The 25,930-nt window shown below is 40.6% G+C and overlaps 1 protein-coding gene across 1 annotated transcript in view; it reads right to left on the bottom strand.

The window, feature by feature from the left end:
- Nucleotides 1-1,229: 1,229 nt before the first annotated feature.
- The window catches only part of ACADSB (acyl-CoA dehydrogenase short/branched chain), a 39,231-nt gene continuing 14,530 nt past the window's right edge, over nucleotides 1,230-25,930 (bottom strand). Inside the window, exons 2-11 of the mRNA XM_059900506.1 lie at nucleotides 18,822-18,981; nucleotides 18,507-18,607; nucleotides 15,808-16,014; nucleotides 14,732-14,902; nucleotides 13,205-13,330; nucleotides 11,901-11,993; nucleotides 8,329-8,418; nucleotides 7,273-7,410; nucleotides 5,132-5,231; nucleotides 1,230-4,047 (exon numbers count right to left, since the gene is read on the bottom strand). Coding sequence (XP_059756489.1) covers nucleotides 3,977-4,047; nucleotides 5,132-5,231; nucleotides 7,273-7,410; nucleotides 8,329-8,418; nucleotides 11,901-11,993; nucleotides 13,205-13,330; nucleotides 14,732-14,902; nucleotides 15,808-16,014; nucleotides 18,507-18,607; nucleotides 18,822-18,981 — 1,257 coding nt within the window. The 3' untranslated portion in view covers nucleotides 1,230-3,976. The remainder of the gene's footprint in view (nucleotides 4,048-5,131; nucleotides 5,232-7,272; nucleotides 7,411-8,328; nucleotides 8,419-11,900; nucleotides 11,994-13,204; nucleotides 13,331-14,731; nucleotides 14,903-15,807; nucleotides 16,015-18,506; nucleotides 18,608-18,821; nucleotides 18,982-25,930) is intronic.

Here is a 25,930-nt window from a genome sequence, read left to right on the forward strand (position 1 = left end):
GCTCGCTCACCTGCCACTCACCCCCTGCTGTGTGGCCCTGTTCCTAACAGACCAAGGACCGGTATCAGTCCATGGCCCAGGGGTTGGGGACCCCTGCTCTACTGCATCTTCCTACTGCCCTATCCACCTACTCTCCCATTCTTTCTCTGAGAACACAGATGTTCCCACCACACCTATTTATTTCTTTTACAGGCCATGTTCTCAGCTAGCTTCTCTGCTTGAAAAGATCTGAAACAATCCCTGAAGAATTGTTAGCTAATAAAGGGCTAGTTGGCAGTGGCATTTTACCGGAAGACTCCTGAAAATTAACAAACCTTAAAGACCCAAAGGAATGAATCTGGGAGGGCCTTCATCAGTCAGACTGCCCAAGTTTGAATCATTTCTGTCATGTATCAATAAGCAATTTATTTCTCTCTTCATGCCTCAGACTCCTTGCCTTTACAATAGGCTAACAAGAGCACCTACTCTATAGGGCTGTGAGTTACTATGTGCCAAGAGCATAGAATAATGGCTGGCACATGATAATAGCTCAAGAGAGCTTAGTGCTATTTTTATCATTCTAACAGATCTAAAGAAATACTTTTGCATAGGGTTGCCCTTGGTGGTTTTCTATGTGTGAGGAGACACCAATGAGAACAGAAAAAAGACACCTGACATAAATACATTTCGATAAGAATCTGGTCTTACTCATCTTTGCATGGCAGCTTGGAGTCCACAGCACCTTGGGCCCTTGGTCACAGTGACTGCTCAGCACAGGTCACTGAATGACAAATGAAAACAGGGACTAATATCTAGATTTCTAAAATAATGTAGGAAATAATGGGGAACAGATAGGCTGAAATCTCCTATAAGGTTAGACAATAGCATATTACTGAGTAAAAGGTTCAACAATAAAAAATTTCCAGAAGTACTACTATAAACATGGGCAATAAATATCAGCTAGATAAGAGCTATACTGTGAAGATGTGCTCAAAAGAGGTGACCTCTCTATTGAAGAGTTGCTTATTTTGTTTTTTAAAAAAAGGGAGTCCCTCTGGTAAAATTTTATTTAGCATCAAGAATTTAAAGTTAAATTATAAGACCTCTTTCCTGAAAACAAACAAAATTGGTTTACATGAGAGTCAAGCTATCAGCTTGGTAAACAGAGGTGTTGTGTCTATCTTGCAGGAAGGTTACATTATTTTCTTACTTCTTCTGTATGTATAACAAACAATTTTGCTTTATTAGAGTAGCAAAAGTCTCCAGTTAGTGCTTTATTTTTTCATTCTCCATAGAATACTGATTTTGTAACACTGATTACAGTCTGATATGTACCATTACAACAAAAGTTTCACTTTATGAAAGATGAGCAAAAATACATCAGCAAGGATATAACTAGTGCATTTACTAAAACACATCATAATCATATAAAACCAAGTGATCACACACAATAATCTTTACATTTGACATACCAGCTACATCCTAGGAGAGCCAGTGTGTTTGGCAGGTGATTAATATATGTAAGTAACGACACTGATCAATCTTAACACTTCCGAAATGTTAATTCTTTATCAGTTAAATCTAAAATAAATCAATAAGAGTATTGAAACATAACAAGGATGAAATCCAAAATCTGTTGAACAGAGACAGTAGTAAACAGTAGGAAGAGCACTGAATTGGGACCTAGTACATTTGGATCCTTGTCTTATCTTTGGCCCTGGATGGATGACCTTGGGCAAGTATTCTGGGCTATATGAGTCCTTCACTCTTAAATGAGAGAGTTGGCTGGATGGTTCTCTAAACTCTTTCTAGATTTAGCTTTCCATAATTCTAAAATCTCTGACACCAATTCATTTTTGTGTTGTAAAGTGAAATGTCTAACAATACTAAGTTGGCAGTTGGGTTGAGTCCAGCTCTGCCACACAAATACAACTTGTTGCTTGTGTTCAAGTCTCTTCCTTCTGAGCCCCATGACAGCCCTACCCTCAAATTAACAAACAGTAATGGCAGGCTTCAGGGGGTAAACAAGCTTGTCCTCCACTAGACACAAACTCAAGACCGCCAAAGTCATGGTTATTAAGAAAAGCTATAATGGAAGAACTATGGGGAAAACCCACAACACCCTCTTTGGTAAATGGTACAATAACACAATTCACTAATAGAAGAAGGCAGGTACGGATATTAATTACAATACATAATTAATTTTCAACTATTTGTGAACCTGTACAAAAAATATACACACAATTAGAACTGTATCAATATGAACTATAAATTCAAGGTCTAGATGTACACGGGAGCCTCTCCCATGCTGCTAATGTGAAGGAGGCTTACTGTAGTTTCACGTGTTTGTAACTCTACAGGAGGAAGCTGGGATTCTTTTTACTAACGTTGGCTTCTTTTCCGTTATCTGAAAAGTCCACCTCTCTCACATAATCACAGAAATTAAAGATGTCCAAGCCCCCCTTTAGGGCATTTCCTCCATCCCCTACTTTCCTTATCAGATTACTGTCTTTTTGTTCTAAAACACTGAACAACTGGCTTCCATCAGCCCTATCTGAAAATCAAGTAGACTTTCTCTCTTTTGATCTAAGGTCTAAATTTGTCCGTATTTCTTCCTAATATTTTAATGTAATTCCTATCTCAATTGTATTTACACAATTCTGAATATTTAACTATGGTATCCATTATAGAAATTAACCCAATTCAATGAACATGAATGCGCAAAGCAAAATTACTTTGAAAATGTCAAGTTTTCTTAATAAACATTATCCTTTCATTAAAGTACTAAAGTGCTTCCCTTTTGACAGCAGTGATTACTTTAAGCAACTGTATGAGCCTTGAAACATTTTCCAACATCTCTAACCCGTGCCCCCTTCCAGAAAATATAAAACACTCACCCTTCACTGTCCTCCTCCCTCCTGAGGGGACTGAGGACCTGTACTCTACAAGGTCTCTTCTGATTGAGAATCCCTGATACTGAAGAAATGGCATCGCCAGCCGTATATTATGTTGAGCTTTGCCTTTCCATAATTTGACTGTAAAACAACAGATTTCTTTTTGCCTTCCCAGAAATGTCATTTTTTATATTTCCAAATATGCTTTTCGAACTCTACAGCTCCCTTCTATCCCTCATTCCTTACAAGATTTTAATACACTTCTTTATGGGGACAAGACATCTCCTCTTGAGAATTACTGAACCAAAATATAATTTCTGAATTACTATTCATGATAAGGCTCAATAACTAACTTTGAGAAAACAGTATTCAATTTAAAGACAGAAAAAATGAATATTACAATATTGAGTATATTCTAATTATTAAACCAAATTATTTAAACTTCATACTTGAAAACTAACGTAGAGACTTGTTTTTAAAATGATCTACTGAAACCATAATGAAATGCACCTTTCATACTGGTCAATTATAGTAACAAATTATATTGCTTTCCTTTGTTGAAATGCTTTCTTCGATTACATAAACTACAGGGTTATACCCTCATTTTCCACTCATTTTCAGATATTCAGAACTAAAACTTTTAGATTTTTCTAAATAATTTTTATCAGTTGCTACCTAGTTTAGCAACTTAGAATCGAATCTATTTCTTCTATAGAATTGCCAACTACCACAAACGTCTCTCTGACTGATGCACAATGACAGGGATATAAAATACCCATGTCTGCAAGAAATACTTATATTGTCTTTATTTTTCCAAATTCTAACAGAGTGAAATTCTGTATACCCTGAAGCTAAAATGATAATGCATACAGAGTTTTAAAAATAGTTTTGGAGAAAATATGGATGCATTTCTTCCCAAAATGATTTAAAAATGATTTTCTGCGCCTAAGTTAAGCAGATTGGAAAGAGGAGACAGGAAAGGTCTACCTCCAGATCCAAGGTGAAGGGCCTAAATAAAATCATTCAATGCAGCCCCCAACAAGGCACAATAGTTTAAAATTTTACACCAGTGACACCAGGGAGGGGTCCCCCTCCCGTGGCTGTCAGTATTCTGAATCTATGCGCTTTGCAATGGTGTTCAGCTGGATATTTGAAGTTCCTTCATATATTGTACCTTAATAAACAAAGGGGAGAATAGGAACAATTAGGAGTGGAGGCATGGTTAAGAGTCTATACAAGAAACAGCTCTGCAAACATTACCTCTGCATTTACTGTAAAACTTTACCAGGAACACTGTCCAATGTCCCCTGAATATGGTACTATTTGACAAGGTAATTCTGCCTCAGAGATAACAATTTTCTATTTGGTTTACAGATTTCCAGAATCAGTATTAAACAGTTGAAGTTTTTTGTTCCTAAACTCTCAACACACAAGCCTGGATGGCTCCTCAGGAACAGGCAGCTTTCATAGCTGCTGTTTCTATTTTCCCACCTGGCAGTGGCGCAGTGGAACGCTCAGGCTTGGGTAGGCACTTAGCGTCTAAAATTAGAACTGAGCGTCAAACAACAGCATTAAACTAATAGAAAATATTAACATTTTTAGTAAAAGAAAAATTAAGACAGTAGATTTTGTTGTGGTTTTACTGAAAGGCCTTCAGAGGCCTTGAGGCATTTAAAAAGGTAATTTGATGTTTTAAAAATATATATATAAAAATCTATTTTTTTGAAGGAAGAAGTAGGGGAAAAAAACCCAGCCACAGGGCTTCCCTGGTGGCGCAGTGGATAGGAGTCCGCCTGCCAATGCAGGGGACACGGGTTCAAGCCCTGGTCCGGGAAGATCCCACGTGCCGTGGAGCAACTAAGCCCGTGCGCCACAACTGCTGAGCCTGTGCTCTAGAGCCCGCGAGCCACAACTACTGAAGCCCGCGTGCCTAGAGCCCGTGCTCCGCAACGGGAGAAGCCACCGCAATGAGAAGCCCGTGCACCTCAACGAAGAGTAGCCCCGCTCGCCACAACTAGAGAAAGCCCACATGCAGCAACGAAGACCCAACACAGCCAAAAATAAATAAAATAAAAAATTTAAAAAAAAAAACAAAAAAACCCAGCCACAAGAAAAGGAGAGCCAATAAACATAATAACTGAAGAGATTAATATTGCCTTTGCTTACGTACCAGTAATAAAAAAAAATCAAACAGATACAACAGCCTAAAACACCTACAGAGTCAAATAAAACAAAATAAAGGTAAAAACTCTATTTACCAATCTTCGCATCTCGGAAGTATTTTTCCACAGGGTAATTTTTGGTGTAGCCTACTCCCCCCATCCACTCGATACATTTGCCAGTTATTCGGCCTGCAATCTACCAAAAAGCAGCAGTAAATCACATGTTGAAGCCACATAACTTATGCATTACAAACACTCTTGTAGAATATTCTTAGTAACATGGATTCACTGTTATTGGCAGTTGGAAGGATTGACGTCATTTTATAAATTAGCATTTCTCCTTAGTCCCATTCTCTATACATACCATTTATGTAAAATATCCTATTAATTCACAAAATTCTTACTTTCTTAAGAAAATTAGGGTATTTGTTTAGACTCATACTTGTCGACAGGTATCATTTACTCAGCAAATGTTAATCAAGGGCCTTCTTATGTCACCCACTCTGCCAGCCACAATAGTGAGGCGTGGCCAGTCACTCACTGCCCTTTCGGTCCTGCTGGTCATTCAGAGAGACAGACATGGAATCGCGATCACCGAAACTGAAAAACTGTATGGGGCAAGAGAAGAGCCTGCTAGGGAAGCTGCCATGACTTAGATGGGGGATAGGTGAGGAAATTCCAGCCTCGCTGAGAACTAAAGGATGAGTTAGGGGACATTTCAAGCTGAGGAATGACACGTGGCAAGGCTCCAAGGGGAAAACGGGTTCGTCAGCCTCAAGGGCCTGAGGACCAATGGGCTGGGATCGGGGTGACCTGTAAAAAGGGAATGGGGAGCAGGCGGGCCGCACATGATGGTGAATAACGTACTGGCTCCCAAAGATGTCCACAGGAGAATCCCCAGAAAGTGTAAATGTTCATCACCTACATGGCACAGAGACTTGCAGGTGTGATTAAGTTAAGAACCTTGAGATGGCGTGATGATCCCAGACTATCTGGGCGGGTCTCATGTAATCCCAAGGGTCCTTATAAAGGAAAGAGGGAGGCAGAGAAGACGATGTGACCACGGAAACAGAAAGCAGTCAGATCTGAACACGCTACACTGTTGGCTCTGAAGACGGAGGGAGGGGCTATGAGTCCAAGAAACAGAGTTGGCTCTAGGAGCTGGAAAAGAAAAGGAAATGGATTCTCCCCTGGAGCCTCCAGAAAGGCAGCTCTGCTGACACGTTAATTTTATCCCAGTGAGACTCATTTCAGACGTCTCACCTCCAGAGCTGTGAGATAATAGAATTGTACTGTCTTAGGCCGCTAAATTTTTGGTAATTTGTTAAAAGTAGCAATAGGAAACGAATAAAAAGGTCCCATTTGTTGTGAGGAGACACTGAAGGGTTTAAAGCTGGAGAGTGGCATGGCCTCCTGGACACCTTGAAAAGGGACACTGGATGGGAGAAAGCAACAGGGGAAAACGAGAGGTTAGAAGGTGACTCCAGTGGTTTGGTAAAGAAACGGCACAGCTTGGACTAGACAGGTGGCAGTACGAAGGGAGAGAAAAACAAATTCAAGAAATATTTAGGGGGTTGAATCCTCAAAACTGAGGATGGATTCAACTGGGGGATGAGGGAAAGGAGGGCGTCAAGTGGACTCAGGTGTGCGACTGGGGTCGGGGGGAGGTGGGGAGGTAAAGCGGAAGTGGGATCTATTCGTCTGGGACTCAGAAGGGAGGCTGAGGCAGAAGATTAAATCTGGGGGCTGAAGAGGGTAAATAAATATCTGAAGCCAGGGAATGACTAAGGCACACTGCCGCAGCCGGGAGAGAGCAGCCCGGTGACGAGGCTAAGTTTCCACCAAAGCCCAGTGTGTTACATGTAGGATGCATATGCATGAGCAGCGGGAAGCATCAACACATGGACAGTCCCTTCTTGGGCATTTTTATTTCACATTATCTCCAGGGCACTCACTTCGTCCCAACCATCGTCCAGCTGAGGCTCATCCAGGGATTTAAGGTGGGCCTTCTACCTGAACTGGGTGACTGGGTTTCCACCTAAGAGCCTATGAAAACATGGAGGCCTCACAGAATCAGAGCACCTCCCTACGGCAGCTTTACTTTTTTGCATTTCTGGTGTAGGAACTAGAAAGTTCATGTTATTTTACTTGAGAAACAAATGCGTAACCAACATTTCGAAATGAAGAGGTTAATAAATAAATATCTTTAAAAAAATAAAGACTTTTTTTTTTTTTACCTCTGATGCATAGTACTTGGCCATAGATGATTCTTTAATGAATGGCCTTCCAGCTTCTAAAAGCCTTGCAGCGTTGTATGTGAGTAATCTTGCAGCTTCTAGCTGGGTGGCCATGTGCGCCACTTGGTGTTGGAGCCCCTGTAACATTCAGGCCCAAGGTAGAGAACTGTGATTTCTGAAAACAGCTCATTGTCAAAGTCCTGCCTAGATGTGGAACACTGACAGATTCAAAATATACCTGTTCAAAAATTCACATTCATTTTGCAAAAACTGTTTAAAATCTGCAATCTAAAATAAACCACTACAGGGACCTCCCTGGCGGTCCAGTGGTTAAGACTCTGTGCTCCCAATGCAGGGGGCCTGGGTTCGATCCCTGGTCAGGGAACTAAGATCCCACATGCCTCAACTTCTGAGCCGGCGCGCCGCAACAAAGACCCAGCACAGCCACGATAAATGAGTGAATGAATGAATAAATAAATAAATAATAAAATAAACCACCACGTGTATTGCTTCTTTAAAAAATTTCAAAGTTCAGGTAATTGTTAACAACTGCCAAGATTTAAAAAATAAATGATCACAAAATTAGGTTTAAAAATTTGACTTATTTTTAATAATGTGCCAAACACTTAAAACATTTACCTGATTCTGAATCACCCTAGATGGTACAGAGTGTTATCTTTATTTTACAGATGAGGCAGTTGAGGTTTGGAGAGGTGAGGTAACTTGCTCAAGGACTAAAGCTAGTAAGACAAGGAACCAGGATTTGAACCCAGGAAGTCTGACTACAGACCCCATGCCCTGGAACTCTGAAGCAGTGAGGAGGCAGCTCCCAAGTGCTCACCAAGGGATCCTGCATCATGCCATAGCCAGGCCTCAAGGACTCCTGCTCTGTCCCTGGAGAAGGTCAAAGCAGTCACAAGTATATGCACCAAGATCTATTCCTTCCTCTCCCATTAAAATCCCCGAGGGGATTCCCTTACAGCTTTGTAACAAAGCCCTTCATTAATGGGGAGAGGGAGAGCACAGCACTGTAGAAAGATGGTAATAATTATATACCTGAAAATCAAATATTCTTTTGCCAAATTGCTCCCTTTCTTTAATATATGGAATAGTGTAGTCAAAACATCCTTGAGCCAGTCCCAGCATCTGTTAAAAAAAAAAATCAGAATTTCTTATTTTTTTATAAGTTTATGCTCTTAATTATTCAAGTTATGAATGCTTTTTACAGGCAAATTGAAAAGTTGGGGTAGGGAAAGGACTAGAGATACCGAGATGGTGAGGTCTAACGTTAATGACCTTCATCCACTACATTTATAGAACTTAAGTTCTAGTAATTGGGAGAAAATTTGAGTAACTTCCTGTGAAGAAGAGCACATTTGATTCCAGGAGCTAAATCTCCTGGCGTGGCTGTGCTCATGCACCCAAGGTTACTTTTTGGGATTCTTCTCCCTTAAGCTTGAGGCTCCAGGCACAAAGTGAGCCTCAGAAATTCTGCTCAAAGACTGGCCTCAAAGACTGTAGAGTAGCTGCCTCTAGTCCTTCTAGAAGTCAAGTGTGCAAGGTCACCTCTGGTCTTCTTTTGTATATGATCAGGATTAACAAGAACTTTGGTGGGTAGGGCATCAGAACGTATGAGAGCAGCGTTTCTCAACCCTGGCAGCACATGAGAATCATCTCAGGGAGCTCAATAATGGGGGGGGGGTGGGGGGGTGGGTGCGTGGGTGGTGGTGAGTGTGGCCTAAACACCAGCATTCTAAAAACTCTTTAGGGCTTCCCTGGTGGCGCAGTGGTTGGGAATCTGCCTGCCAATGCAGGGGACACGGGTTCGAGCCCTGGTCTGGGAAGATCCCACATGCCGCGGAGCAGCTAGGCCCGTGAGCCACAACTACTGAGCCTGCGCGTCTGGAGCCTGTGCTCCGCAACAAAAGAGGCCGGCCACGACAGTGAGAGGCCCGCGCACCGCGATGAAGATTGGCCCCCGCTTGCCGCAACTGGAGAGAGCCCTCGCACAGAAACGAAGACCCAACACAGCCATAAATAAATAAATAAATAAATAAATAAAAATTAAAAAAAAAAAAAAAAAAAAAACTCTTTAATGTTTTAATGCACAGCCAGAGTTGAGGACAACTGCACAGAGGAGCTGGTAAAAACATCAGTTTATACATTTCAAGAACTAATCAGGATGTGGTGACAGTTTTTGCTGGACTGTCTCATTGCAAACTAATCTCCATAACAACTGAATGACTCAAGCTTAGAAATTGTTTCTAAATTCTAACATTAGGTAGCCATTAAATCACTATCTAAATACAGATGGCCAAGAGGCACATGAAAAGCTGCTCAACATCACTAATGCAAATCAAAACTACAATGAGGTATCACCTCACACCGGTTAGAATGGGCATCATCAGAAAATCTACAAACAACAAATGCTGGAGAGGGTGTGGAGAAAAGGGAACCCTCTTGCACTGTTGGTGGGAATGTAAATTGATACAGCCACTATGGAGAACAGTATGGATGTTCCTTAGAAAACTAAAAATAGAATTACCATATGACCCAGCAATCCCACTACTGGGCATATACCCAGAGAAAACCATAATTCAAAAAGACACATGCATCCCATGTTCATTGCAGCACTATTTACAATAGCCAGGTCATGGAAGCAACCTAAATGCCCATGGACAGATGAATGGATAAAGAAGATGTGGTACATATATACAATGGAATATTACTCAGCTATAAAAAGGAACGAAATTGGGTCAATTGTAGAGAGGTGGATGGACCTAGAAACTGTCATACAGAGTGAAGTAAGTCAGAAAGAGAAAAACAAATATTGTATATTAACACATATATGTGGAATCTAGAAAAATGGTACCGATGAACTGGTTTGCAAGGCAGAAACAGAGACACAGATGTAGAGAACAAATGTAAGGACACCAAGGGTGGAAAGGGGAGGGTGGTGGTGGGATGAATTGGGAGATTGGGATTGACATGTATATACTAATATGTATAAAATAGATAACTAATAAAAAAAATCACTATCTAATTATGTCAAACCATGTGGGTTTTAGAAAAAGGAAAAGAAAAATCAATAGTTAAAGCTTTTGGGGGAAATGCCCACAAACTTATCAATATTTCATTAGTATTCATTCAAATTTTCCTTTAGCCTTTTATTTTGAACTTTCTGGAGACTGGAATATTACACTAAAAATTAAAGGACAAAACCCAAACCAAACCAAAACAAAACCCCAAAAGTAAATTAAAGTGAGACAGCGACTCACTGCACTTTTGGCTATGAGAGAAGATGATGTCATTAAACCCTTATAACTAAAGTTTACAATATGCCAACAATATGGTATATTGACACAAAAATTGTAATTATCAGTTGTCAGTCAAAACAGGCTTTTCCAAAACAGTGTAAAATGTTTTCACTATAAATACTGAAAAACTAAATTCTTTACAACTACAGAGTCTTGAGGTTGGATGTCTCCAGTTCACTGTTACATGTGCCTCTTTCTCCAAAAAGCATCCACAGTATTAACCAAGAAATAATAACTATCAGACCTTACCTTTTTCTCTTTTTTTCTGACCTTAACTTTTAATTAGGTTATAAGATAACTTGGAGTAATTAGACTAAAGCCCAGGCTGTGCATTTACTGCCAGACATCTATATTATTTACAGGTCTGGGAACAAGGAAATCCAGTGTTGTAGTTTTTAATGTCATATCTGATGAAGTTGAATCACAGAAAAACTTTAAAAAGAACAGATAAGCCAGAGATCTCTTTACTGACCCATCATCTAGTTTTGTGTGAAACATGGGTTGTTTTGATCTGAGGATACTTTGTTAGCAAATTAACAGCAGCAAAAACAAAACACTAGAGTACAATTACAATTTAAATACTCCAAAGAGCTAATATATGCAACATCTTCAAAATCTAAAAGCTGTAAGTTTTTGAATTTTGGATACTCATTGATTAAAAATAAATACATTACAAAAATGAAATAATTCATAATAAAACCAAAGACTTTATTCATTTTGTGATTCTAGAAAATAACTGATATCACCTAATAGAAAAATTTAATATGCTATAAGGGCAAATTTGGTAAAAAATTGAATAGTTTTCATCATACGTATGTGTTTAATTGTTGCCATTTTAAGTGCCATATCAAAAAAATTGTCTGATTTTCACATGCAAAACACTAAGCAACAAATCTTTTATTATCTATAGAGACTCTTACTACACAATAGAATGTTACTTATTCTTAATTTGAAAAATTTCAGAATGAATCACATACTTTGAAAAGCTGATTTAAAAAAATACCACATTTAATCTATAATGTACTTAAGAAGTTATCGATCCAGGTATTAGATAATACTTTAATGCTCTCAAAGCAGAAAAACTGTTACCACTAAGCCATTGTTTGGTTCTCAGGACATTATATAATTGACCAAAGTGGAATTTTAAAGAAATCACAGCCAGAAGCTATTCTTTTACCTCATGGAAGGGAAGGGTGCCATCTTGTGTTCACAAGCTTCCAAATACTCATTGGTTTTCCTGCATTTTTTCTTTTTACATTTTAATTGACTGTGTGTGGAAGAGTCAAGTTAAAGGGATAAAATTTGACTCACCTGTGCAGCAATTCCTATTCTACTTTCATTAAGACCCCCGATGGCATACTTATAGCCATGTCCAATTTGTCCCAGGATATTGGCTTCTGGAACCTGAAAAGAAAAACATGCAGTTATTTCTCAATTTAATTTAACATAATTCATTTTGGTAATATATTTTTTAATGCACATATATTCCCAATTTCTGTGATAATTCTCTAGCATGCTACTTATTAAACTCCAAGGAAATTATCTGCTATGTCTCTGTCTCCCTCTAAACTGTTTCCCACATGCTCTCAGAAGGATAGGACTCAAGTCCATGCTGTTCACTACTGCATCCTCCAGAGCCCAGCACAGACATTCGGTGAATCTAGAAAAATGAAATCTCATACAATTAATCAATAACATAAATGAGTAACAATTTTCCCCGAACTCTTATCTGTATGCTACAATGTAAGATAAAATATTAGGAATAACAGAAAACATATAAGGGTAGTAAACCTTTCTTCTGTTGAGACTATTATCACAACAAAAATCAACTGAGGGCCGTGTGTTTGTGTGTGTGTGTGTGTGTGTGTGTGTGTGTGTGTGTGTACACAGGCATGTGTACCAAACAGAAAGGAGGAGAGAAGAAATACATAAAACTATTCAACCGTTTACTTGAAAAAAGATCTAGACTAGGTAATTTTAGAAAATACACTTAGCTTCTTAATATGGGCAGTTAGGAGAGAGAGTGGGCAGAATGGAGAAAGAAAAGGGAAATTAGGAGAAGAGAGACAGTTGGGGTGCAGTAGTGAGGCTCACATGACATCCATAAGGACACCCCGTGGGCACACACACAATCACCAGTGAGCAAAAAGGTCACATTCTAATGAGCGGTAGAAAATCCATCACATCCTGTCCGATCTATGTAAAGTTCTAAAACACAGCATTCTAGTTATCTCTTCCTCGTTTTTTTTAAGACTCGACTCTAAGCTGTGGGCGCTGCCTGGCTGTTTCCCACTCTCACTGAGCAACACCCCCATCTTGTGGCCTTGCTGGGCCGACACCACACTCCTTGGAAGCTATGTGTGATGCGCAAGTACCAGGTTTATGAAGTATAAATGAGATTAATCCTCGGGCTGGCTCTTGAGGCCAGCTGCTGGGCAGACAGGTTTCCACCTCTGGCCTAAATTCTCGTGGGAAGTACATTTAGGTCATAACCTAACCTAAGATCATCGTTCAAGAGTTTTACAAAGTGCTCTCCTACGCACGCCTAATAGCGCGACGCCTTTCTCACGCAGCTATACTTCCAGGCAAAGCCATTCCACATCTAGGATACCCACCTTGACATTTTCAAACGTTAATGGGCAGGTAGAAGAAGCTCTGATTCCCATTTTGTTCTCTGGTTTCCCTATATGAAGGCCCTCAGTACCACGATCTACCAAGAAGCAGGTAATTCCTTTATACCCCTGAAATGAAGATTTAAAATGCTATAAACACTTTGACTGATAAGATCCCTTGTTTCCAGAGTTCAAGGTAAACAGAAAACGAAAAACAAACCTTAGGGACTTCCCTGGTGGTCCAGTGCTTAAGAATCCGCCTGTCAATGCAGGGGACACGGGTTCGAGCCCTGGTCTGGGAAGATCCCACATGCCGCAGAGCAACTAAGCCCATACACCACAACTACCGAGCCCACGTTCTAGAGCCCGTAAGCTGCAACTACTGAGCCCGCGTGCTGCAACTACTGAAGCCCGTGCGCCTAGAGCCCATGCTCCACAACAAGAGAAGCCACCGCAATGAGAAGCCCACTCACCACAACAAAGAGTAGCCCCCGCTTGCTGCAACTAGAGAAAGCCCGCGCGCAGCGACAAAGACCCAGTGCAGCAAAAAAAACAAAAAACAAAACAAAACAGACTTTAGGAGTAAATACTAATGGACTCAGAATTGCAACATGTGTATTATGAAACAAGAAGGATGGGAGGGCATTAGGTTCAAAATCAAGAACCTTAATATTTATTTTACTCTTTCAGAAACCATTGTGGCTATTAAAATTATTAAGTGGGGGCTTCCCTGGTGGCGCAGTGGTTAAGAATCTGCCTGCCAATGCAGGGGACACGGGTTCGAGCCCTGGTCTGGGAAGATCCCACATGCCGTCGAGCAACTAAGCCCGTGAGCCACAGCTACTGAGCCTGCGCGTCTGGAGCCTGTGCTCCGCAGTGGGAGAGGCCGCGACAGTGAGAGGCCCGCGCACCGCGATGAAGAGTGGCCCCCACTCGCCGCAACTAGAGAAAGCCCTCGCACAGAAACGAAGACCCAACACAGCCAAAAATAAATAAATTAATTAATTAATTTAAAAAAAAATTAAGTGACACTAAAGTATTACATGATGAATTCCACATTTTAAATTTAATTTTATTACATATTTTAGTTTTAAAATTTAATTCAATTAAATGTTACACTAGACAAAAAACACAAGATATCTTTATCATTTTGCTATATGTCTATTTTCCAATTGAATAAAACATTCTTAAAAATAAATGTACTATTAAATAGGTACTTAAATTCTTCATTATTAAATAGAAAATCTGAAATTCTACAAAATTTAAGATTAGCCTCCTATATAACAGATTAGGAGATTAATTAAATGGTCCTCCATGTAGCTAATGTTTATTAATGTTAATTGCAGTATTTATTTTAGGATATTAGTAAATCAGAGGATGAAAAGATGTCAGTTGTTTAATCTTTTCAGTACTGAGGAGAGAGAATGAAGAATTTAAGACTAAGTCCTAAAAAGGAAATGGAAGTAGGAAAAAGAAATGAAGAGATACGATTAGGACGGAAATGGGGAGCAGCTTTGTTTTCAAACTTACAAGAGTAAGGTCTACATTTGCCATCACCACGAAGAGCCCGGCATCCTTGGCGTTGCTAATCCACATCTTTGACCCGTTGATGACATAATAATTTCCCTTTTTATCAGCTTTGGTCTTCAAAGCAAATGAATCGCTACCTGCTCCAGTCTCTGAAAGGCAGAAACTGCCCATCTACACATGCAAAGAAAAAAATGCCAAATTGATACCTATATTTATACTTCACATAACAAATACCCACTTATAGCAAAATAAACATTTGAAAATCAAACTTTTAGCTACTTCTAAAAGCCTGTACGTATCAAAATAGTAATGGTATTCTGACAGTATTATTTTCCAAACTATACCCCACTATTTGCCTAAGGCAGATTTAAAGACCTAAGCACACATATTCAATGTTAAGTTTAATTAAATTGGTTTTCATAATTACAGGAGAAAGACATCTCAATGTAAATGAAACTACCAACAAAGGTGTTAGACAATATAATTGGGACCAAAAAAGAAATAATTTTATTGTCCAATGATAATTCCCTAAATTTCCAAGTGGCAAATGAGAGGCAGAGTGTATTTTTCTAGTAGCATTAATTTATTGAGCATTGCTTGAGTTATTAATGGTGCTGTGTTGTGGTCCTGAATAGAAAAGCCAACACTGCGGCTGCTTTTCTCCTGAAAATATCCTGGGCTTCCCTGGTGGCGCAGTGGTTGAGAATCCGCCTGCCAATGCAGGGGACACGGGTTCAAGCCCTGGTCTGGGAAGATCCCACATGCCACGGAGCGGCTGGGCCTGTAAGCCACAACTACTGAGCCTGCGCATCTGGAGCCTGTGCTCCGCAACAAGAGGGGCCGCGATAGTGAGAGGCCCGCGCACCGCGATGAAGAGTGACCCCCCCCCCCACTTGCCGCAACTAGAGAAAGCCCTCGCACAGAAACGAAGACCCAACACAGCCAAAAATAAATAAATTAATAAATAAAAATTAAAATGGAGATTTCTTTAAAAAAAAAAAAAAAAAAAAAAAAAAAAGAAAATATCCTATATTTAGAAAAGATCAGATTCATTTCAATAACTCATCTCAACTCACTTGTTCTGTAGCTAGCTTGGGCAAATAGATAGCCTTCTGTTCTTCTGTTCCGTATTTTCCAATTAGCCTGTTAATTACTGTGTTCTGGATGTCACATACCAGAGCCACAGATGCATCAACTTTGGCTAATTCCTCTATCACTAGGATAGAGGAAAAAAATGAAGCTCCTGTTCCTCCATATTTTGTGTCAATTTCAATACCCATCAACTAAAGGAAAAATAAGGAAACATAGATTAAGAAAGCTATTTTTATATGGGACAATTCCTTGCAAGAACAAGTTCAAAAATAATTTGTAACCACATCAGCTTAATTTTAAAATTCTGTATGTATATCTTAATTTGGTATGGCTCTTTCACTCTAAGTAACAAAAAAATCTATAACAGAAACTAAATATATTTGCAAAGGATAAAATTACATGCTAGAACTATCATTTGTTTCCTTTTGCGATCTAAAAAACAAAAATAAGAGAGGTAAAATGTTTTGAAGGATACTGGAATGGAATAGTGAGAAAATATATAATTAGGAAACTGAAGAAAGCAGTGGAATATCTAGTTTCATTTAGCGTAATCTCTTCGAGTCAGCCCCCCACCTTGACTCTTTCAGCCGAGATAATAAATGAATGACCATTCCTTTTGGGCCATTTTAGCAAGTCCAGATGGTTAGCAGACCACATGTGGTGGTGTTTCCTAGAACCACACTAGACAAGGCCCAGGTGCCTGGTAAACATGGCCAAATACTGGGCAAGGCTTTCCAGTAGCTGCCTGACTGTTCAGTAACCAGTCCTAAGTCTGGAACATGAAACGTCCATAACACTCCGTTTTTAAGTGTCCTCATTTCAGAAAGAGAATGTGTGCACATGTAATTCAAGACCCAAAGCTGTGAACAGGTAAAAGGGCAATGCTTCTTTCTATCCTCTCCAGGCACTCTAGAGAGTCACACGCGCTGCAGCTATATTCTAAGCTGATGCGAAACTTAGCTGATATGAAGTTAGAACCACATGGGGGAGGATAGAAAGGCTGAGAGAACCAGAAATGATGTTCTATGAGGAAGAATTCAAGGATTGGGGTGTGCCTGAAGACTGGGGCCAGCATGAGAATACCGGACTATCATAACTTTAACAGCTGTCAGAGACACTGCTTCTCTAAAAAGGTCACCAATTTCCCCTACACTGGAAATATTTGTCAGTTATTATGGCAGGTGACCTCTGTAGAAGTGGGACAACAGAAGCCAGGAGTCACACGAGGCCGAGAATAGCTGGTGCAGGATGTGCAACGCAGACCCTCCAGGGGGTACGACATCCAGGCAAGAGCAGCTGTGGAGGTGGCAGGCAACTCGTCGCTGCGTGTGACCCTGCCTGCGAGAACTGCCCCTCGGGAGAGTGTGGCTCAAGACCTCTCAGAGAAGCCTAGAGGTTCTGCAAACAACGAAGATGAAATCTGGGTGAGAAGCGGACTCACAGATGCTCTTTGACCCACTGTGGCTCCACATAAGATTCCATCTTCCCAAGTCCCATTGCTAAGAGAAAGCTGGACAAATCACTACAACACATGGTATTAAAAAAAAAAAAAAAAGCTGGTATCTTTTAAACAGCAAGAAATAAAACAGGGGGGCTTCCCTGGTGGCGCAGTGGTTAAGAATCCACCTGCCAATGCAGGGGACGGGTTCGAGCCCTGGTCCGGGAAAATCCCACATGCCGCGGAGCGGCTGGGCCCGTGAGCCACAACTACTGAGGCTGCGCTCCAGAGCCCGTGAGCCACAACTACTGAGCCCATGTGCCACAACTACTGAAGCCCGCGCTCCACAGCAAGAGAAGCCACCACAATGAGAAGCCTGCGCACCGCAACGAAGAGTAGCCCCCGCTCACCGCAACTGGAGAAAGCCGGCACGCAGCAATGAAGACGCAGCCAAAAATAAATAAATTAATAAATTAATTATTAAAAAAAGAAATAAAACAGTTACGTGGAAAAGGCTAATTTTCAAACAGGATAACAGGACAAGATTTAAGCCAATGGCTCTGAGTAGGAGCTATTAGTTCTGGGATAGTCTTGGTATTCCAAATACAAAATCTTCACACCTATAGAGAAGGGAGAGATGAAGAGTGCAGTGGTTTTGAAATGTTCTCCTTGGGGTTCCCATGCTGATAACCTCTCCCTTAGAAATCGGCTGCCCTGGTTAATGTGGAATTCAGATACCACCTCTTGCTTTTAAGTTTTCCACATACATAGGGATTCAGGTAGATGTTCTGGTATGAAGTTTAAAGTAGGGTTTCTTAACCTTGGCATTATTAAGCTGGATAATTCGGTCTTGGCAGGCTGTCCTGTGCACTGTGGGATCTTTAGCAGCATCTCCAGCCTCTATCTCACTAGATTCCAGCAGCACACCCAGTTGTGAAAACCAGTGTCTCCAGACATTGCCAAATGTCCTTTGGGGGACAAAAATAGCCCCCGGTTGATTACCACTGGTCTAAAGAAATCGCTCTTGCTTCTAGCCTTTTACTTAAAAAGCACAGTATTTCTAATTTAAAATGTTAATTCAATTAAAAATTTTTAACTAGGATCTCAATCTAAAAGAGATCTCAGATAATTCTGATTAGGAAATTATGCTATCATTACAATTCCTAAATTTAAAAGCATGCATACATTTTAACACTGGAAGGTATTTATGAAAGTCTGAAATTGGAATAATCATTAATTATATACCCCTTGTTGAAATAATCCTCGTATTACTGATTTTTCCATTTTTGAATTTTCATCCATTTTTGAAACCAAAGGAGCAATTTGTTCCTGGGCAAATTTTTTAACTGTAGGAGAAAAAAAATACTGGTAAGTCTTTATTTTATTAATATGACATGTATCACTTTTTTCAAAAGAATTTTTTTAAATTAACGTCCAAAATTCCATTCACAAACTTAGATGAACACCTCTGCCAATCATGTCACATGTCACGTGATCTCACATTGTAGGCCCAAGTCACGACCAGAGGAATACTGTGGGGAAACTGAGAAGCTCACTCACCTGTGCTCTTTATCATCATCTCCTCATCTGTAAATGTTTGCAGAGGGGCATAGGGTAGGCCCTTATTTGTTGTTTTGAGTCCAGCTTCTGACTGGGAAGATTTTAGGACATGAGGAGGATTTTTCCAGGAAGACAGGCAAATTGGGAAGTTTCTTCTTAGCTGTAGGAACAGTCCCCATTGAATAAGGAACACACACACAAAAGGGAAGAAAAGTACTGGAACATCAGTTTCTTTGGGAATAACTTTATAACCCATTCTTATAACTTCTTTCAGCAAAATAAGGGAGATTGGGACTTCCCTGGTGGCACAGTGGTTAAGAATCCGCCTGCAATGCAGGGGACATGGGTTCGAGCCCTGGTCCGGGAAGATCCCACAGGCCGTGGAGCGACTGAGCCCATGCGCCACAACTACCGAGCCTGTGCTCTTCCCGTGAGCCACAACTACTGAAGACCGCGCGCCCTAGAGCTCATGCTCTGCAACAAGAGAAGCCACCGCAATGAGAAGCCCGCACACTGCAGCAAGGACCCAACGCAGCCAAAAATAAATAAATAAAATAAATTTACAAAAAATCATAATAATAAGGGAGATTAACCTGGCACATTAAGATTCACCGTCTTGTAACCAAAATCGCAAATTGGTTTGTTAACATATATCTCCTTTATCCGGCAATGAGCTGTTCTGAATAAACACATTTCCCAGATAATTAACTTCTACCTTCAAGGAAACAGAACTTTCGAGGTGGAACTCATTCTTAAAATGTCACATTTCTCTAACTTCTTGGATAAGGAAACCGGACTTCTAAGAGTACTGACTGGCCACTGTGAAGAGAATTCTCTCATGGGGCAGGAATGAGTGAGGGCACAGGGGCAACTGAGGGAGCAGAGCGCCCCAGCCCACCCTGCCTGGCTGCAAGCAGCTGTGCTTGTTTGGTTTCCATGGCCAGTTTTGTTTTTTCAGCTTCTCATTAGTAAGAGAGCATACGGGTTAAGAAGAAAATGGGCTCTGGAGCCTGAAAGAACTAGTTTCAGTCTGATACTTACTATGTGACCTTGGGCAAGTGGTTTTTAAACTCTCAGTTAAAATCTCTCAGTCTTAGTTTCCTTCCCTGTAAAACGTGGATAATAACCTTTTGGAAAGTTTTGTAAGGATTAATGAAGCAATCCACAACAAGGGTTTAGTGTGGTACCCACCGTACAGTAAGAGCTCAGCAAACGGTAATGACATTCTACTCTGATCCCTAAGAATATCGTAGTGATGGTCATAACAGAAGGAGTCATGGTTGTAACTTAGTTAAACTGCAAGGCTAGCTCTTCCTGCCATTAGTGTGACCATCCAATTTCGAATGCTTGTTATACCTTCCCAATACTATTCTGTAGAATTCTAGTACAGGGGAAGCAAATGAGGAATTAGTCTTTCCCTGAACATAAAACAAAACAAAAACATGCCAAGTGAAAGAAACCAGCCACAAAAGATCATATATTATATGAGTCAATTTATAAGAAATTTCCGGAACAGGCAAATCCATAGAGACACAAAGTAGAGTGGTGGTTGCCTGGGGCTCAGGGTAAGAATGACAAGGGACTGCAAAAGGGCACAATGATCTTTTTGGGGTGATGGAAATGTTCCAAAACTGGATTGTGGTGATGGTTGCACAGCTCTGTATATTTACTGAAAATCATTGTATTATTCTCTTAAAAACAGTGAATTATATTGCTCTGTAAATTATGTATCAATAAAGCTGTTTAAAAAACTAGTGTTTTCCTTTCACTCACCAAAAAAAAACCCAGAATACACTGAGCATCTGTCAAATGCCTAAGAGTACATGTAGGGATGAAGTTCACCAGCTTCTGAGAAGCTTAGGATCTAGTTAGGACAAGACACAGTTCATGGAACAGGCAAGAAACAAAGCCAAGCTTTGCAGATTAAAAAGCAAATGTAGTAATATACTGCAATATATTTTCTCAATAGTTCTGAGTGTACGCTGAAAAGCTTATTGATAAAAAGAGAAAAAAAGAAGCAAGAGTCACCATATTTGAAACCATTGTTAATCTCTCCTACATTATCAGTCAATCTTTGCAGGTCTGTGCCTTAGATATATCCTGCTTTGGATTCACCTGGGAAAAAGGAACACTGGCCAGTCAGAAAAAAAAAAGTGTCTGTCTCAATTTTTCTAGCTAATTTTGTTTTGAGAATAAGGAGACAGATAATTCAGGGCAAAGTTGCATGGAACATTTTTTTCTCATTAAAAGACAGAGCTGGGACACGAAAACTTTGGACTAGTTAAAAGGAAGGGGGGGGGACTTCCCTGGAGGTGCAGTGGATGAGACTCCGTGCTCTAAATGCCAGGGGCCTGGGTTCGATCCCTGGTCAGGGAACTAGATCCCACATGCCTGCCACAACTAAGGAGCCCACCTGCCGCAACTAAGACCCTGTGCAACCAAAATAAATAAATAAATATTAAAAAAAAAAAGGAAGGGGGAGACATGAGATACTGTCCTCTTCCTGATGAAACAGATGACATGAATGAAGAAGCAGGGTAAGGAGAAGCGAGGTAAGAAATGCAAGTGTGAAGGGGCCTAGGCGAGGGGGCGTGCAGGGGAGCAGTGCCAAGTAGCAGAAGGAGAGAGTGATCAGTAGCAGCAAGCACAAAGAGAAGAAGAATGCGAGAACGGATGCAACTAAGCGCGGGTGCGATTTTGCTCAATGGCTGGATGGGGCCCTCAATACGTATCCAAATGAATGAAAGAATGGGCCAGACCATCTTCTCCACAAAATGCTCATGAAACTTGCCTATTACATTTCAAAAGCTGCAATACATTGCGCACATTTCTTATTTCTAGGGGAGATTTACTTCACTAAACTCACTACAGAATTCGTTGTGTCTCTTTGTCAATATATCCCCTTTCTACCGAAGTTTATCTTTAGCAGAATGCCCAGCACTGAGAAACAAGCCAGTGGGTCTCACTACACCCATTTTTCCCTGCTGACACAATTGTGACCCCCTTAGTCTCAATATTGCTACTGACAAAGTAGATGACTGTTCAACACATAGCAATTACTTTAGACATAAGAGAAGCAAATGTACTTTAAAAAGTGGTATACAAGTGTAGGGGGAGATTATTGAAGATACTTATCATAAAATACAGTGGCTATATATGCTAAGTGAATGGAATCCATTTTTAACCGAAGCATTGAAAGATAACGCCTATCCTTTTTGGCAGAAAAAAAATTTCCTTTTAACATGACAGTTTCTAATAAAGGAGATGTTTCCTTGCCTTGCCTTTAACCGCTCAGCCCAAGGTTTCCACAATGATTTTCAACTGTCCCCTGCCCTTCAGTGTTGACCTCAGCCTCTGCAGATTTGGTGCCCACTCCATCAAAATGATTTTCCACAGTTATAAGCCATTGTACCACATCATCACATTTTTTTGTATAGAGCAGCAATTGCTACTTGAATGGAATAATGGTTATTTATGCCTTGCCAAATACTTTTCGAAGCTTGAGTCTGTTCTGTTTCCTACTCAACTGCCTAGAGTTCTGTTGCACTTAGAAGTCCTGATGATCAAATCTGGGTCTGCAGACTCCTAAAGGCAGGACAACAAAGTCCACGAACTTGGATGGGGGAAAAACTATATTTTATTTCACGAACCTCTAACTGAAATGTAGCATTCCCTTTGATTATGAATGTAGGCAAAAAGTCACAGTAGTACTGAGTTATCTGTGACTGTCACCAAAAGAAGTTACAGATATTTTTATATCAAATAACAGTTGAAATATTGTTGGTGCTCATCACTACTTCAAAATTATAGTAGTTATTCAAACTGCTGTCAGGTCTTATTTAAGAAGCACATAGTCCTATATCACAATGTAAAATATTTTTATCACTTTTATTGTAACTGATTTCCTTTGTGATCCTATATATTTAACTTTATGCATTTTAAAACATTTTGAGAAAAGGTCTATAAACTCGACTACACTGCTGTCTACTTTCCACAGATGGCACAAAAAAAGTTTAAGAACAACTGACTGCTGAGCGTCCTGGTGAAACTTTTGCTAAACTCATTGAGTGAATCACAATCCTTCTCCATTACGTTTCAGCTGACAAAGTACTGTTAGAAACATCCTTAAAGTGCTTCAAGTCAAGAAGCTTTCGCATGTCTGAATGGTAAAAAGAAGACACAGGAGAGGTGCTGCGATCAACTGCGAAGACCCACCTCGGCTTTTCCAAAGGACAAGTTCTGATATAACAAGAGGGCTTAACCTTAAACCCCGATAGTCATTGGTTCCCACATGTGCCCTCCTGGCTCTCCTCACTGCATGTGTGCATGAATGTGCACACATTCTTTTTTTCATATTTTGATTCCATTCTAGTACCAGAGTTCACAGGGTTCATTCTAGCCAGATTTTCTTATGGTAACTTCTGACAGTGAGAAAGCTGGCTATGACTCATGATCTAGGATGAATTTGCTTATTCAAACCTAGTCCACATATAAAATCGTCTCAGAACTGCTACACACCACTGTGAGAATCAAATTAATCAGAGTGCTTGTGTCCAGTTCTGTCTTTAGCCTCATGGCTCCCAGTCAAAACATTGTTTCTGAAAGTTCTTTCTTCCCCACTCCTGTATCTCAGCGTGGTTGTGTGATTCACTTGTAATGATTCTGGGACCAATTCCAACATTCGAGAGGCTTCCCCACACCAACAAGCGGTTTTCCAGCGCCAGCTGAGTGTCCTACTATTCAACTCAATTCTGACACTATCTACCTGTGAAAGCAGCTCTTTTGCCCCATTCCTATCCCCCTCTAACCTTCAAAAACCTAAATACAGGAATGAGAGCACTAGGCAATTTAACCAAACTCCTGGCTTGTGCTCTCCTGAATGCACACCATGCCTTGCCTAACCTGTTGATTCTTTTCCTAGAAAGAGTAACTAGCTCTCTACCCCCAACATCCCCCATAGCAATCCTGCAGGCAGATCACTGGGCAAGATAACATGTGAAGAGAACCAGACAGCCTGCATACAATGGAGAATGATGCAGAATCCAACCTCCTGCCTCAATGATTCACTGAGATTCTTCCCCCTTTTTTCCCTTTAAAAACTGTCATGGCTGAGCAGAATCTTCAGAGCTGGTCTCAGGACATGAGCCCACCTTTTCCCCAGATTCCAGCTTTTCTGACTAAAGCATCTTTCCTTTCTTCTGACACTTGCCTCTCAATTATTGGCTTTTAAGTGGCAAGCAGCCGAACCCGAGTTTAGTAACAGATTTTAGCACCCAACGTGGGGCTGCGCTCTTGGGGCGTCTAGTTGCTTCTGGCAATCCTGAGTTGGAGCTGCCAGCTGCAGTGACTTGCAGGGTTGACCTCAGTGAACCTGCTCCTGGCTAGCCAGCCCTGAGAGGGGATTCTCAAGTAAGTTACAGCAGCTGCTGGAAGGAACTATTCATTCCAGGGATTCTCCCTGCCTCTCCCCCCAACCCCCACCCCCGCTTGGCCAGCTGCCAATTTTCACTTTCGGTCAGTGGAAATGGAAATGTGCAGTTGGATGAGTTTATAAGCTCCGGGAGCAGTAAGTAAAGACTGGACTTGGTTTTTTCTGCCTGTTAAGAGAATAAAGTTTTCTTGGATAGCTGCTTTTGATAACAGATTGTGTGAGTTTCTTTGCCTTTAAGTGATCTGTATTTGCTTTTGACATCTTTTACAAACTTCTCAAATATCTACTTAAAGTTCCTTTGCCCTCCAGCTAACTTTGGGACGTTTCAGAGGGGCCTTGAGGCATTTCAGAGAGATTTAATAGTATCATTTGGTATGTTAAATTACATGGAGAGCATTATCACATGAGTGATAAAACTATTTAGAATATACTGTATGGATAAATGCTATTAATAGACATTCTAAAAATTATATAAAATTTCTGAAATTTGGATATGTCCTGGTATAATATTATAATTCTAGTTGTGATCTTAAAATGTCGTATGTCACAGCAACTTGGTTAAGCTTCTTTGTCAAAAACACTGTAATCAGATCTTTAACCTTGCCTTTTTAAGTCCCTTATCATTCAAAGACACTTAAACTGATGCTTTGCAAAACTGCTTCATCTTCAAGAAGATTCACAGAAAGGACTTTCTGACATGCACGGGTTTTTGATAACTTTTAAATCATACTAAACTGGGTAAGATATTCAAAAAGTCTAATGGAAACTCTGATTTCATAAAACTGTTAACAAAAAAGGATTAGTTACATAAACTTGAGTAAACTGAATATGGTTATAATTTTTTGGTTTTGTCTGAAATACTACTGGCTTTTAATCTGTATTTTTCCAGATATAAGGAAACCTTTCCCTTAAGCTCATTATGACTTACAGCAATTTGGTAAATTATCCATTTGTAAGCAGAACTGAAACATTTACTTTTTCTGTCTGATCCCTCCAGAGACTGGAAACTCTTAGGTTCCCAGCAGCTTCATCAGGGAAATTAGGAAGGCCACCTCCTTACAGGTGCAAAAATCTCAAGGTATCTTGGGAACCTCAGAAAGCGAGGAATTCATCGCAATCTGTAAGGCAAACTCTATGCCCCTGAGTTGGGTGACACCTGGAGACCACAGTGCCAGATCAGACAGGTTAAGGGCTCAGCCCCACGACGGCCCACACTCCACATCCCCACACACCAATTGCAAGCCCAGGTTATCACCTGGGCTTCAGACCCACTAGCTATACATGGGAAGTCCCCAGTACCCCTCCTTGGGTTCATTTGATTTGCTAAAGCACCTCTAGAGAACTTAGAAGAGCATTTTACTTATGGGATTACTGGTTTATTATAAAAGGATACTAGGGATTCCCTGGTGGCGCAGTGGTTGAGTCTGCCTGCCAATGCAGCGGACACGGGTTCGAGCCCTGGTCTGGGAGGATCCCACATGCCGCGGAGCAACTAGGCCCGTGAGCCACAACTACTGAGCCTGCGCGTCTGGAGCCTGTGCTCCGCAACGGGAGAGGCCGCGACAGTGAGAGGCCCGCGCACCGCGATGAAGAGTGGACCCCGCTCGCCGCAACTAGAGAAAGCCCTCGCACAGAAACGAAGACCCAACACAGCCAAAACTAACTAACTAACTAACTA

Source organism: Balaenoptera ricei, chromosome 16 (genome assembly GCF_028023285.1).
Source record: "Balaenoptera ricei isolate mBalRic1 chromosome 16, mBalRic1.hap2, whole genome shotgun sequence".
Taxonomy (NCBI): domain Eukaryota; kingdom Metazoa; phylum Chordata; class Mammalia; order Artiodactyla; family Balaenopteridae; genus Balaenoptera; species Balaenoptera ricei.